This window comes from Melanostigma gelatinosum, assembly GCF_949748355.1.
Source record: "Melanostigma gelatinosum genome assembly, chromosome: 19".
Lineage (NCBI taxonomy): Eukaryota > Metazoa > Chordata > Actinopteri > Perciformes > Zoarcidae > Melanostigma > Melanostigma gelatinosum.
In genome coordinates this window covers 15336843-15350629 of record NC_136652.1, presented here as the reverse complement: position 1 = coordinate 15350629, position 13787 = coordinate 15336843, and the positions used below count along the sequence as shown (strand labels likewise).

The 13787-nt window shown below is 44.1% G+C and overlaps 1 protein-coding gene across 2 annotated transcripts in view; it reads left to right on the top strand.

The window, feature by feature from the left end:
- The first annotated feature begins 6664 nt into the window (after positions 1-6664).
- Positions 6665-13787, top strand: part of prox1a (prospero homeobox 1a) — a 32541-nt gene continuing 25418 nt past the window's right edge. For both annotated transcript variants that reach the window (XM_079291510.1, XM_079291511.1), the window contains exons 1-2: positions 6665-6918; positions 9983-12067. In XM_079291510.1, the coding sequence (XP_079147636.1) occupies positions 10034-12067 (2034 nt within the window). In that variant the 5' untranslated portion in view covers positions 6665-6918; positions 9983-10033. The remainder of the gene's footprint in view (positions 6919-9982; positions 12068-13787) is intronic.

Below are 13787 nucleotides of genomic sequence, written 5' to 3'. Positions count from 1 at the left end.
TTCTCTAGGGTCGTGCTCAGAGGGCGTCGGGCAGCACGAGAGGCAGGATGTTATGGTTTATTCAGCTCAGGAGTGGGAGCGACGTGGACAAGGTGTGCCTTGCCCTCAGCACCAGCCTCAACGTGATTTATAGCAGCGCTGGCAGACGCTTCTGTCCGCAGGGAAGTCTTTGAAAGTACCGGGAGTGATTTGCATGAAGGTAGACCTGTGCACACGCAGGTCATACTTGAGTGTGCATGGCCTCACTCGTGTACATGTACATGGCCACTTTATAGGCTGCTGGTTTTTAACCTGTAGTTGGAACATGTTCATGCATGGCCCAACAGAGGATAGATGGTCAAGCTATACTCTGATTAATTACCAGCGACACACGTAGATTACACAAAAAAAACGCCTGGATCGCATGGGCAATGCACGGTGACGTAATCAAAATAGTATACCGAGTACCACTGAGGTCCTTAGCTCAAGTAAAAGTATAGAATGCTGTAAAAATACTCAAGGAGAAGTACAAGTCCTGCATTCAAAATATTACTTCATTAAAAGTACATAATGCATTCATTTATGGACTTAAAGTACAAGGACACTGTATATCATTTTTAAGTTGTATTAATGTGAAATTTATAAAATGCATTTATTGATGTGAAGTAACTGAGAAAAGATTCGGTGATTCCTCTAAATTCGTGTCTTGTGTTTTTCAGTGTAGATCAGTAAAAAAAAGTACAATATTGCCCTCTATATGCCCGCTGTATGATTATAGTATATAGAAAGAACATGCTCACGTAAAGTACAGTTTTTTGTGGGAAAAACATTCATTCATTTCCAGTTTGATAGAGCCGGAGATTTCATTTTCAATCAACAAGTATAACCAGAAAACAACCCTTTCCTCAAATCTGTGTGTGTGTTTGTCTGTGCCTGTGTTCACAGGACACATATAACAGCGTTACCCTCCTCATGACCTCCACTGAGGCAGCCGAATCGCCTCTGTTGTGAAGGGTCAGCGAGAGGTCAACAGGGGTCGCCAGCTAAAGGCTGCTCTATAGTGTGGAGAGGCTGCTGGGTGCCATGCCAAACAGCCACAGTGGGGGTCAGAGGTTACAAAGATACATAAACCAGACAAAAGGGTGCCAACAGGTACAAGACGTGTGAATGTCCACTGCTGTAACAGGAGAGCAGACCGTTGCGGAGAGCTAAACTTATAACTTGAGACTAATGTGTGGTGAGAGAAGCACTTTAAAGCTACTTGAGCCTTGTATATGTCACTTCATAGCCTATAGACGCGTCTCTTTATAGTATTTGGGGATGTGCAGAAAGGCTGAAGCACAGGTAACTGATCACTAATTACTCTTAATTGCCTCAGTCAGCTAGAAAAAACCTGTGTGTGTGTGTGTGTGTGTGTGCATGTGCGTGCGCCTGTTAACCAGCCATAGTCGTAGAAGCTATTAAAATCTCATTAACCTGCGTTTTATTTGAAGCCCCCTGCCCCCGTCCGTCATACCCCTAATGTATTTTCCGTGAGGCTTTTTTTTTTTTTCTCCTTCAGATTTAATTTAGCTACTCTTTGATTTAATGACTCGCCTCTGTTATTGTAGGATATCTTCTCCTTTCCTTGTAATTTTATTTTATGACATGGAGTGAGTCGAGTACAATACGCCCCCCGGGGAGGACCACTTACCTCCACGCCAACAAATATAATTACCACTGATCAGAGGAGCGAAAACAGACCGCCGCTTATCTGCCACAGCCCGTGTTTTTGCAAGCAGTAGTCGCATTGGAGGTTAATGGCTGTTGAAATCTAAAAAGGAAGAAGGCAGAGACCTGCACCCTGCACTCTGCATGCGGCAGTGAGCAGTGTGCGTCAAATCTAAAAGTTGATCGACAAGCTAACTTGGATACATGCCGGATATAGCCGACGAAGCGCACATTGTCAAAAAAAGTATTCAATTCACATTTAACTAAATATATGTAGCCCAAGAACGTCCGCATTAAAATTGTCACATTATTGAACGGAGTTTTGCGTGGATTTAACCTCGGCCTGAAAGTGCCCGCAGAAGCAGCTGTGACCGCGGCCTTGCAGTGAATAAAATAGGCTAAGTCGCCGCCAGAAGTAAACAGCTAAAGTCCTTTCGCGTAAAGTCCTCTGCTCCATGTTGACAGGTGAGAGTTCATAGGACCAACGTTGGTCCCCTCCAATGGAGCTGCGAGCCTGACTGTGTAACCCCCAAGAAATGGTGAGTGTGTGTGTGTGTGTGTGTGTGTGTGTGTGTGTGTGTGTGTGTGTGTGTGTGTGTGTGTGTGTGTGTGTGTGTGTGTGTGTGTGTGTGTGTCAGACAGAGGGAGAGATAAACAGGGAGGGTTGCTGTGGGGGCTCTTTGACTTTGAGCGCATAAGCCCTTATTTCATGGTGCCATTGTTTGTTTTAAGGACGTCAGGCTTAATTCAGTTCCAGGCGATTTCCCAACATGTCTGTGCGCCCAAGCACCTCCAAGGCGCACTGTGCGTGTGTTTGTGCGCGTGTTCACATGTGTGCCGCGCGCCCTTGCGTGTACAAATGTGTGTACTTTCAAGGTTGTTGGTAAGACATGTTGAATGAACTCAGACTTTGCTGAGTTTACCGCTTGATTTTCTGCTGAAGAAATGTCAAGTTCCGGACTATAACTACGGGGTTTGGAGTATATCTGTGGTTTTAATGAGTTTGAATGCAGCCATATTCCCATCAACTTCTCTGAGCAGCATTCTTTTAATTGCCTATTATTTCCACGCAGCCCAGACATGGAGCCTTATTTAATGTTGGAGCAAACTGTTGAGAGGCGGAAACGTGTTGCAGTATCACTCGGACTGCGAGGAGCCACGTGAGTCCGCTAAGAAAAGGAGAGATGGTCGAGAGAGAATGTTTTGGCTATCAATGTAAATTGTCACATGAGTAGCCTCGAGTAATGTTTGTGTTGACTACCACATCGATTTAGCATGTTATTGCTTTTATGTGTAAGATTCTGTGTATGTTGTCATTTTCAGGATTTGCATTGTGCCGAGAGAGAGAGAGAGAATGACCAACCTCTCTCTCTCTCTCTCTCTCTCTCTCTCTCTCTCTCTCGCTCTCTCTCTCTCACGCACACACACACACGCCTCCATAATCACCACTAGGCTACTTGAAGCCTAGAAATAGGGATATGGGTCATCGGGGGCCACACTGTGCCAGCCATCAAAACCCTGGCAGCCAAGAAGTAATATCACTAATAATATCATCTATGCAAATTGATGTTATTTTACTACAGACGTCTCTCGTATCACGTTCAGGTCATCCAGACGCCCTGTTTGAAATGGGTTTTGCCTCGACAAACAAGTGGTTTACATATTTCCCTCCATCTTTGACGGGGAAAGCTGAATAAGTGCTGGACATGAGGCCCAACAAGGACTTTCGAGGCTGTAAGAGTCAGACGCCTACTCAGTTTTTACACTCGGACAAATTCTCCACTCCTCTCCTCTGTCCTGTCTCCTAAACCTTTTTATTCAGGGACCCGGAGACCTCTCCGGAACAAAACAGCTTTTAGCGCTACCATCTCTGCTTCTGTTTTTGCAAATAGCTCTCTCTCTCTCTCTCTCTCTCTCTCTCGCTCTCTCTCTCGCTCTCTCTCTCTCTCTCTCTCTCGCTCTCTCTCTCCTCTCGCTCTCTAATTTCTCAAAAAAAGCTGTCTGTGAAAAGAAATGGAGTTGTTGTAGGAGCACATCAAGTCATTATCTGATTAATCCCATTTTATAAACGCTGCTGCTTAAGAGATTGCTACTTCTCCCGAATAATATTCACTCTCTCAATAATAATTTATGCATAAACTAACTTGTTTATGTTTGTTGATTTTAGTCATTCAAGTCGCTCCAAAAGTAAAACGAAAGACAAATAACCCTGTAATAATAACAACAATACTAATAATTACCATTATAGAAATACAGTTGACCCGTCGTTGATCTAAATTAATACAGGGGGAAAATAGGCCACTGTCACTTCTCCACTCCGGCAGACCATCGCCGCGTGCGCGCACTTGTTACCACTTAATTGTGGTCAGATTGTGATAATAACAAAAAAAGAAGTACCTTTATAACACCCCCGGGAGAAATATTGTTTTCACTGGCTCCCTCCTTCTGCTTTGGGGCCCAACTCTATGAATATGTCAATAAATGCAGCCATCAGTGCGCAATGCCAGAGCGCATTATCAGTCTTGGGCATCGAGGTGTGTCGCACTCGACCCAAAAAAAGGGGAGAACGTGAGTTTGATATAAATACACGGGTTGATCCACCTGGAATGGGCCGCGATAAGAGCAGCCAGTGTTAACCGACACGTTTCCTCTACACCTCATCCGAGTCTTCCTTTTCCAAACACGCGCTTCTTTAATGTCCCGGCCTGTTTTTCCAGCCTGTGCGCACCGACGGCACCCAGGGGAGCCGAGGCCAAATCAACCACAGGCCAGTGAGGGAGCAGGGGGCCGGGACACCTGCTTTGGAAAATACACTCCAGACACTCAACTTTGCTGACTTCGTTGCAATTCGTTCGTCCTAAAAAACACTTGCTTGCGACATGGAAAAGAGACTCGCCTTTTCCCTTTTGGCACCTGACTGAGGCGCATATGGAAAATAAGATTTCTAGTTAAGTACTGTCGGATCCTGTTTGTGCAGAGGATAAAAAAAGAAGACTCTGCGTGCAACAAATGAATCCAAAGCGAAAAGCTGGAAAGAACAGGGCAAAGGCAAAAAAAAGCACCAACAACTTTTTTCTTTACTGATTTGAACAAATTGTCAGACGAATTCCCCAATAATAATGATAAAACAAGATTTATATATTTTTAAATTATTTGTATGCGTTTGTTATAAAATAAATGAGTAATGTGTTGCATGTACTTAATACGAGGCTTACGCTTTCTTCTCTAATTGCAAAAACGCAAACTAAAGCGGATGGATGTGATCCGTATTATCCAGAAATATTGCTGGAGTCGATGACAAAAATATTATCTTATGTAAAGGTTATTTGTGTTGCAAACATTTCCCAATAATATTACTAAAACATTTGTGGATACACCTGTTAAAGTTCGAAGCCTAAATATATTTGCAGAACGCAAAACTGCGGTGCGATTATAAATATCAAATTTGCAGGAATGCATGAGGACGAGGACGAGCAGCCGTCATCATTTCATAAATCAGAAGCGTCGAACAGGTTTTTGCTGTGGAAAGGATCAGATGTCACTGTCCGTGGGGTTCAGCCTTACAGGTGGCAAAGTTTCAAAGGGAGAGAAAAAAAATCGAATAATTCACTAAAAATAAAAACATAAAGGTGTTTTATTTTGTTTTCATTTACGATCAGTTTAACGTAATAATCATTTTGGAGGACAGTGCAGTCTTTACGCACGGGGTTATTTCAGTGGCAGACTGCGGATCCGAGTGACAGACGTTTCATGATGATATTCGCCTCTTAACTGAACGTTTCACAAAGAGACGTTTAGCTCTCTTCAGATATTGGCTTCCCTGTATAATCTGAATTCCAAAGCAAAGCTCCGAGCTTCTGTGCTGCTTTGCTTGTTCATACATTAGACTTTGCTGCAACCAATGAGACAACTCTGCACGTAAAATATCTCTACACGCCACTTTGAACCTCCTATTCCCAAGTGACCGACTACTGTTATTCCCTTGGAGAAGTCTAAATGTAGCCTACCAGTTGCAGAAAGAATGTACATGCTGGTGTTTGAAATGCAAACGGGCTCAGCATCTTTATTCAAACATATTAAAAGATCAAATTACAAAGTTGGTAGTCACTAAATATGACTGAGCTTGAAGGAATGTTTTAAGAGACGCTCATAAACATAATGGAAACATGCATTAACACACGCGTTTAGAAAGTCGTTTCTATTGTAAAATAGACTGTTCATTTAGAATTGTACTGCCAAGAGGAAGGCTGGAAGACGTCTGAAAACATTTGCATTAAAACGGTTTCTGCCTTAACAACTCACTTAATTCTGCATTCATCTTTAAAAAAACATTATTTTATTCTTAGGTGTAGTGAATAAATCTGCAACTGAGATAATCTCACTGAATGCCCAACAGGCTACATTAAGGAATTATCCGAGCCGTTATTGTCGAGAAATTGTTCTTATTCCGATTTTTTATTTCCAAAAGTATTCACACGTTATTCTAAATCTCTTAGAATCAAACCGACACTTAACCATTTAGTATGGACACTCTCCCATTCAAGACTTGGATATGGGAATAAATAGCATACAGTGACTATTCTACTGCGGCTTTTGGTACAGGCCTAATGTCAAAGTGCGTAATGATTCTTACTCGCGCAGTTGGTGATTTGGAAAGAAAAGGATGAGTAAAAGTAGTATTTCCTTTTTCCCCCTCTCCCTCTCTCTCTCTCTCTCTCTTTAGTTGCATGCTCAAGTCCCGTTCTCTGGTCAAGTTCAGTGCGTTGTTCTCCGGACCGGACGGACGCTTCTTATTGGTAGGCAGCGGCAGTTACATCACGCCTCTCATGACGCGCACGTCTTCCTGTTTCCTTCAGCCGCGTCTTAAAGTGAATCTTAGTGGCGGAGGAGCGCTCCAGCATCCAGTCCTCTGTATCCAGTGCGCCTCGGAGACCCACACACACGCAGTCTCTCTCTCTCTCCCTCTCTCTCTCGTATTCTCTCTATGTCTCTCACTCTTTTAGTCACAGCAGAGGATAGAGGGAGAGACCGCCGCGCAAGAGCTCTTTTCATCTTCTATATTTTTCCTGTTTCGGTCCTTTCGCTCGTGCCGCTGACTTTATTCCAGCTCTTCCTTCTTTGAGAAATTGTTATCTCCCAGTATCCAACAATCCGCGCTGCTTCTGCGTATATTCTCTTCTCTTTTTTTTTGGCCGTCGGAGTTCAGGTTGTCCCCTCTTCATCTAAAGGGTAAGTAACCTTGTCCTCGGATACCTCCCTCTCTTGTTCTTGGTCTGCCTCGCCTGCGCACGGTGGGCGGAAAAAAAAATAAACAAATCAAACATAACGAACGGGCGAATGTATTTATGTGACCAACAGCTAATCATATCTGCACGACATTATTTGCTCTGTTTTCGTTCCCCTCATCTTGATGTGTGGTAAGAGTTGCGCGAGCAGCCCGTATTATTGCGAGGATGATTTGCGGACCGTAGCCCAACCTTCCTCATCAAAAGCGGAGATCAAGTTGATTTGCAACTTTGTCAAAGTAAGTTTGGGAGTGTGTTTTGAAACGTGATTTCAGACGGGAACTGAGATTGAGCTGTATTATATCTCCAGTGCGTGCTGGAAACCGAGAATTTGCTGTTTCCTCGTATAGTCTTTGTCATGTGGGCTACATTTTATTCTAACACCTCTTTCGTGCCTTTTTTATTCACACAAAGTCGTTCATGGAGCGTGTCAGTCCTCCTGTTTTGTAATTTCGGTGTCTGTCTTCTGCAGGAGCACCTTTGTAGCATTGTGATAAAACGCTGCCGGTATATTGTTGTAAGTGTACGCAACTCTGTCTCTCTCAGGTTTTGATAGTTTGTGCATCTGACCATGAAATGTGCAAATAAACAGTCAGATCTCTTTTTTTGTTTTATCGTCTTATAGTGTAAATGTGGTTGTTGAACTACTAAAAGTTACAACAACTGTGTATCCTTTGAATCTAAACCAAGTTTCAAACCTGGACTTCACTCGTTCGGTTTCTACTGTTTGTTTCTTTTCACCCGAAATGTTTGCACGTTAAAGGTTGAGTGTTTTTCAATGACAATTGGTTTCACGTGAACAGCTCGTTTAAAAGGATGAGGCGAAGATCTTTAAGAGTTCAAACATCTACAGCGCGTTGTTTGTAGTCCATAGCTTCAAATTGTTGAAAGGTTTTGAACGAGGGAGAGGGGGAGAGAGAGCGAGAGAGAGAGAGAGAGAGAGAGAGAGAGAGAGAGAGAGAGAGAGAGAGAGAGAGAGTGCGCATGGGCAATGGGAGACAGGTGCGCTGTCGGAAAAGACAGGTGCTGGCGACTATTTCAAGTTCATTGTTGAGGTCCTGAGGCGATCAAGTCAGTTTCTTTGGAGATGTATCACCTCTTGTCTGAACTGCTGATGTGACTGTCAAGACTTGGGCCAAAGCCATTTATCAAAAATGGTTTTATTTTAAAATACTGGTTTCACTTCAATACAGATATAAGGGAGGAAACATGTTACCAAGCCTGTGTATGCGGTAAATTAGGATTTTTTGACTTGTCAGTTTAAAAAACGTTATTTTCAGAGTTAAAGATCTGCCGCTTGTGTGGTGCATCACAATAGTGACAAACAAAGCCAGCAGCAAAGTTTGTGTGTGTGTGTGTGTGTGTGAATGTTTTTTCTTTATTTTCAAATTACTTTTCACCTGCAGTGGTAAAGATGATACAATTTATTTTAGTGAGAACAAGCAAATGATCAGTTAAAGAGAATGTTTCTAATTCTCACTAGAGTTCAGTTTTCCCTGCTGTTTGCTGAAACTGAGCCTTCAAAAGACGTAATTTCTTGACTTTTGTCTTCGAATGTCATAGCAAAATGAAATGTTTATGAATCAGTCATTTACATTTCTATAAAAAAAGATCTCAATGTTTATAGCTATGTAGCAGACCTATCTTTCAGTTTGCATAAATTGGAGTAATGTTTCAGTCTATTTGCAATCCGTAGAATTAGAGTCAAATAAATAATTCTGTATTTGTTGTATTTTGTTATTTTTTACGAATCACTGTGAGTCTGAAAAAAGGCTGGTGTTTTCCTGAAGTGTAAAAAGAAAAATATAAATTCTTGCAAGACTTTTGCCACTTTTATGCTTTGTTAAAAAAAGAGATTGCCAAATTTATACATTTACAAACCTCTGAAATATCACATTTTTTCAAAGAAAGGCATTCAGTTTAAATTGTTTCTGATATTCTTACTACATTTGAAATTGGATGCATCTGATATGGCTCTGACTAAGACACTGCCACCGCTGCTTACATAGCAGTATTGGTGCAGGCCTGTACTGACAAAACGTTTTGCTTTCAGAGGGGCATTAGGGTTTTTGTAAGAGCGCTTTAAGTTGCTCCTTGCCAGAGTTGACCCCTGTGACCTATTCATTTGAGCAGAATTAACTGCCCTTGCCAGATGAAAAGACAAACAAAAAACACAGAAGTGAGCTCACGCTGGCACGAAAATCAAAAGGCCTATTTTGTGTTTCTTTTTTGTGTCACCCTCCCTATTGCTTACGATATGATGGCTATATTGATTAATGTGAACACAGGACGTGCATTTTAAAATTATGTGTAAACATGGTTTAAAATGACAATATTTAGTTGAATTGACCAAACGATTGTTCACTTACGTAATAGGATCTAATAAAGGGTATATAACGGCATGTGCATTGCCTCTCCTTGTAAACTACTACTTCTTTTTTTTTAGATGCTCTTAACGCTATTTCTTTTTATTTTATTTTGAGAACTAATAGCTCCTATGTTTGCTCACACTGCACAAAAAATGGAAATGAGGACAAGTACTTAAGTAATTATCATAATTTTATGCAGCTTTGTGTTCCGTGGGAACTGGTTCAGTGCCGCGCGGCGTGTAACAGGGGACAGGATAAAATGTAGGACTTTGCCCTGGAATGTCGAGCCAAGGCCTAATTCTGACCCCATCTTGCTTGTTCCCCTTACCCCTCTGTCACTGGTCCTTACTGCCTAAATGTAATCATGGATGTGCCCGTCCTTTTAGAAACATATGTGGAGGTATTGCCTGCTGGCTTGAGACAGAGCTCTTCCCTTTATATACATGATGTTGACGAATGCAAGTCTGAGGTTTTGATTGTTTCAGTCTATCTTGTAAAAACTGTCAAGCTTTTCTGTTTAACGAAGATTTAGTTTTGAAATTGATGTAGACATGTTCTGCCTGGGTGAGTGAGTGACTTAGATTCTGAAATATTTTTTTCTCTTTGGTGAGTCATGGTTCTGTACATTGTTGCCCACAGGTACTTGATCCCAGAGGTTTTCGGGATATGGCCCAATAGCAGCAGCCCGTGATGCCGGACCATGACAGCGACTCCCTCCTGAACAGACAGACCAAGCGAAGACGTGTGGACATTGGTGTTAAGAGGACCGTAGGCAGCACAGCTTCCTCCGCAGCAGCAGCAATCACAACAACAACCACTGATAACATTGCCCGCGCCAAAGCAGCCATTTTCAGTGCCATGAACTCTCTGAGCTCCCACTCTCACCACGGATCAGACACCGACTCCATGGAGTGCTCTGTAGTGCAGCCACATGGTGGACCTGGCATTGTGTCAGCCAGCGACACTGAATCCAAGTCCAATGTACTCCGAAAGCTACTGAAGAGGGCCAACTCGTACGAGGACACCATGATGCCATTCCCTGGCACCACCATTATATCCCAGCTTCTCAAGAATAACATGGCTAAAAATGGAGGAGGACTTGATAGGGGAGAAAGAGGGGACAGGGGTGATAGAGGGGATGTCGGCTTCCCCGGTTCAGGGCTCTCCAATGCAAGTTCAGATGCTCCCCAGGAGGATGCCTGCAGTAACTCCTCCCATGATAGCACCCCTCAAGAGTGCTTGTCCCCCTTTGGCCGTCCTGGCCTGGCCACCTTTGACATTGAACGTCTAAATGATGAACATCTGCGTGCCAAGCGAGCCCGTGTAGAGAACATTATACGTGGTATGAGCCACTCACCCAGTGTGGTGGTACCTGCTGCTTCCCGTCATGAGCGTGACCATGAGATGGATGGAGACCACGAGATCGATCTAGACTGCCCACCCCCTCAGTCTCAGCAGCAGGCCCCCAGCAGCCCACGGGGAGGCGAGGTTTGCAGCAGCAACAGCCGAGAGAACAAGCGTAAGCAGCGTCTGCCTCAGCAGCAACAGCAGAGCTTCACCCAGCTGGTGTGCCAGAGAAAGGAGCAGAAGCAGGAGGAGCGACGGCAACTGAAGCTGCAGCTGGAGGACATGCAGAAACAGCTACGTCAGCTGCAGGAGAAGTTCTTTCAGATCTATGACTCAACCGACGACTCGGAACACAACGACCTCCACAATGAGCTCAACAATGACATAGGAAACATGTCTGAAGACAGCCCAGCCAGGTCTGACACCGGCGGCGACGACCGGGGTGGAGATGACTTGCGCTCTGACAATGAGATGTCCGACCTGGACCCAGGCCATTTCCTGGACAGGGCGCGGGCCTTGCTTCAGCAGCAGGCCTTGCTCGCAGGCAGAGAGAAGTCAAGAAGAGAGGGGCTCAGCCGGAGCAAAGGACAGGGAGGCCCAGGCTCCTCCATGCACGCTGAAGGTAAACAGTTGGCAGAAACACTGAAGCAGGAACTCAATTCAGCCATGACGCAGGTGGTGGACACAGTGGTTAAGGTGTTTGCCAAGCCTCCACGCCCCACACCCCAGCAAGCCTTCCCCTCACTTTCCATTCCTCCTGAAAGATTTCCCACCACTGTCAATGGAGACAACCCCAACTTCCACACCGCCAACCAGAGGCTGCAGTGCTTCGGAGATGTCATCATTCCCAATCCACTAGACTCCTTCGCCAGCATGCCCGGGATGCCAGGTCCCACCAATGACCAAACTGAGCCAATACCCTTAGTCGTGAGGAAGACAGCCAGTGAGCACCACCATAACCACCACCACCACCACCAGTCCTCAGCTGTGGGTGCCCATGGCGGGCACCACCACCCCGTCCTTCACCCCTCCTCACTCTCTGCCTCCATGGGCTTCAGCCCCCCATCTTTTAGACACCCTTTTCCGCTGCCTCTCATGGGCTACCCTTTCCAGAGTCCCCTTGGTGGGCCCACGGGTGGCAACCCAGGCAAGGACCGTTCCTCTCCAGACTCCATGGACCTGTCCCGGGAGACCACCAGCCTGAGGACCAAGATGGCATCAGCTCACCATCTGGGCCACCACCACCACCACCACCACCATCGCTCTTGTTCACCAGTGCACCCTGGCAGCACAGCCGAGCTTTCCCTGTCCCTCATCAAGTCTGAGTGCAGTGACCTCCAGGACATGGCTGACATCTCCCCCTACTCAGGCAGCAATGTATCCTTTCAAAAAAAAAGTGTGTGTGTTTTGAGGGGGTTGAAAGACAACAACAAGTGAATGTGTTTGACAGTGACCCTGATGATTTAAAGACGTGGTCTAGTTCAGACCAGCTCATGTGTGTAAGCCAGATAAAAAGCTTTCAGGTGGTTGTTCCCAGTAGAGACAGGTGTAAAACATTGCATCTGAACCACAAAGAGTTAAAAAAATCAAATGTTTTTCAGCCTGTTTGATACGAGCCTAAGAAACTGTTGATGAATCACTTTTCCTCCCACTGCTGTTCTCCTCTCCATTGTACTGCATTGTATTTATTTTTATACTCTTACCTCTTCCTTCTCACAGCACCGTTCAGCCTTTTATTCCATCGCTAATCCTAAGTGCTTAAAAGCTCTCTTGTCACATATCACTTACTCACGAAGATTAGGTCCCTGCGACATTGACTGCCCCAATTACTTTTTACAAAAATGGCCTGAAAGAACAAGGAGGGAGATAGCGTCCTGAAACTTGGCACACAATGGTGTTATATAGCCTTCCTTATAGTTTAACCCCAGTGCGCCCCAATCATGCCCTATGGATAAAGAAGCTATCTCCTATGGGAGGCTCATATCGAATCCCCCAGGGACTCAGGACTAATAGCTTAAACAGATACATTCAGTTCCTTCTCTGTTTCCCTTATACCTCCTTAGTTCCTAAGTATTCAACACCTCTTAACCTTTGTGAAAGTTTCATTCATGTCACACTGGTTGTCCTTAGAAAGCTTTCTTCAAGTCATTAACATTCATTCCATGCTTAAGAAATGAATCCATCAGTCTTTACCTGTTGAGGCATTATTAGTTAAGTGAATATGCATAATGAACACTTTTAAATGCCTTGTTTTTGCTATTGTGAGTACCTGAGTGCCGAGCCTTTCTCCGAGTGTGTGTGTGTGTGTGTGTCTTTTTGTGTGTGTGTGCATGTCACAAAAGGTTTGCCTGAGGACTCAGTAAAGATGTATATTTATGATTGCTTGTGTTTTCTCTTGTGTTCCTCTTATCATCCATCGCTGTTGTAAAAAGCCCACAATCATTGTCGTTTCTTTTCCCTTTTTTTCATTTCATAAAGATCTGTCAACAGCCCGGGGGGCCCTTCGGCTGTTGCTTGGCAGCCAAATACTTCTTTTTTTGTTTTCCCTCCCTGCAAACCCCCCTCCTCCCTGTCTTTCTTTGAAGCAGACGTTAACAGGTGTTTGCAGCGAGCTGTTTATCTTTCATTACCTCGCCTTGTCTTGTCTTCTGACCCAAGGGTGAACGCTTTCCAGAGATCCATAATCCTTCGCTTCTCCGGGCTCCCGATGGAGGGATGAAAAGAGAAAAGGGAGAGAGAGACATACAGAGACTGAGAGAAAGTAAAAAACAATCAAACAATAACCACACATGCCAGATGCTGTGGCTTTCATTGTAGCATTTATGAATTCAGGGTTTTAACAGATGTACTCCCCTAAATGGAAAGAATCGGCAGAACAACATGTCCACTTTTTTATCTTTCATTTTTGATTTAATCACAGGTTTAGGAACAAAGTTTGGTGCTTACTCTAGAGAGCTTTCTACATTTTAAAATTATAATTAGTATGACATGAATGACTCAGTTTATTTGCATTTCCACTCTCTCGGTTTATAGCATGTGCCATTGATGTAGAATTGTTTTAAAATTCTGTAGCTTTCTTTTTTTTTCGGAGCCTCAG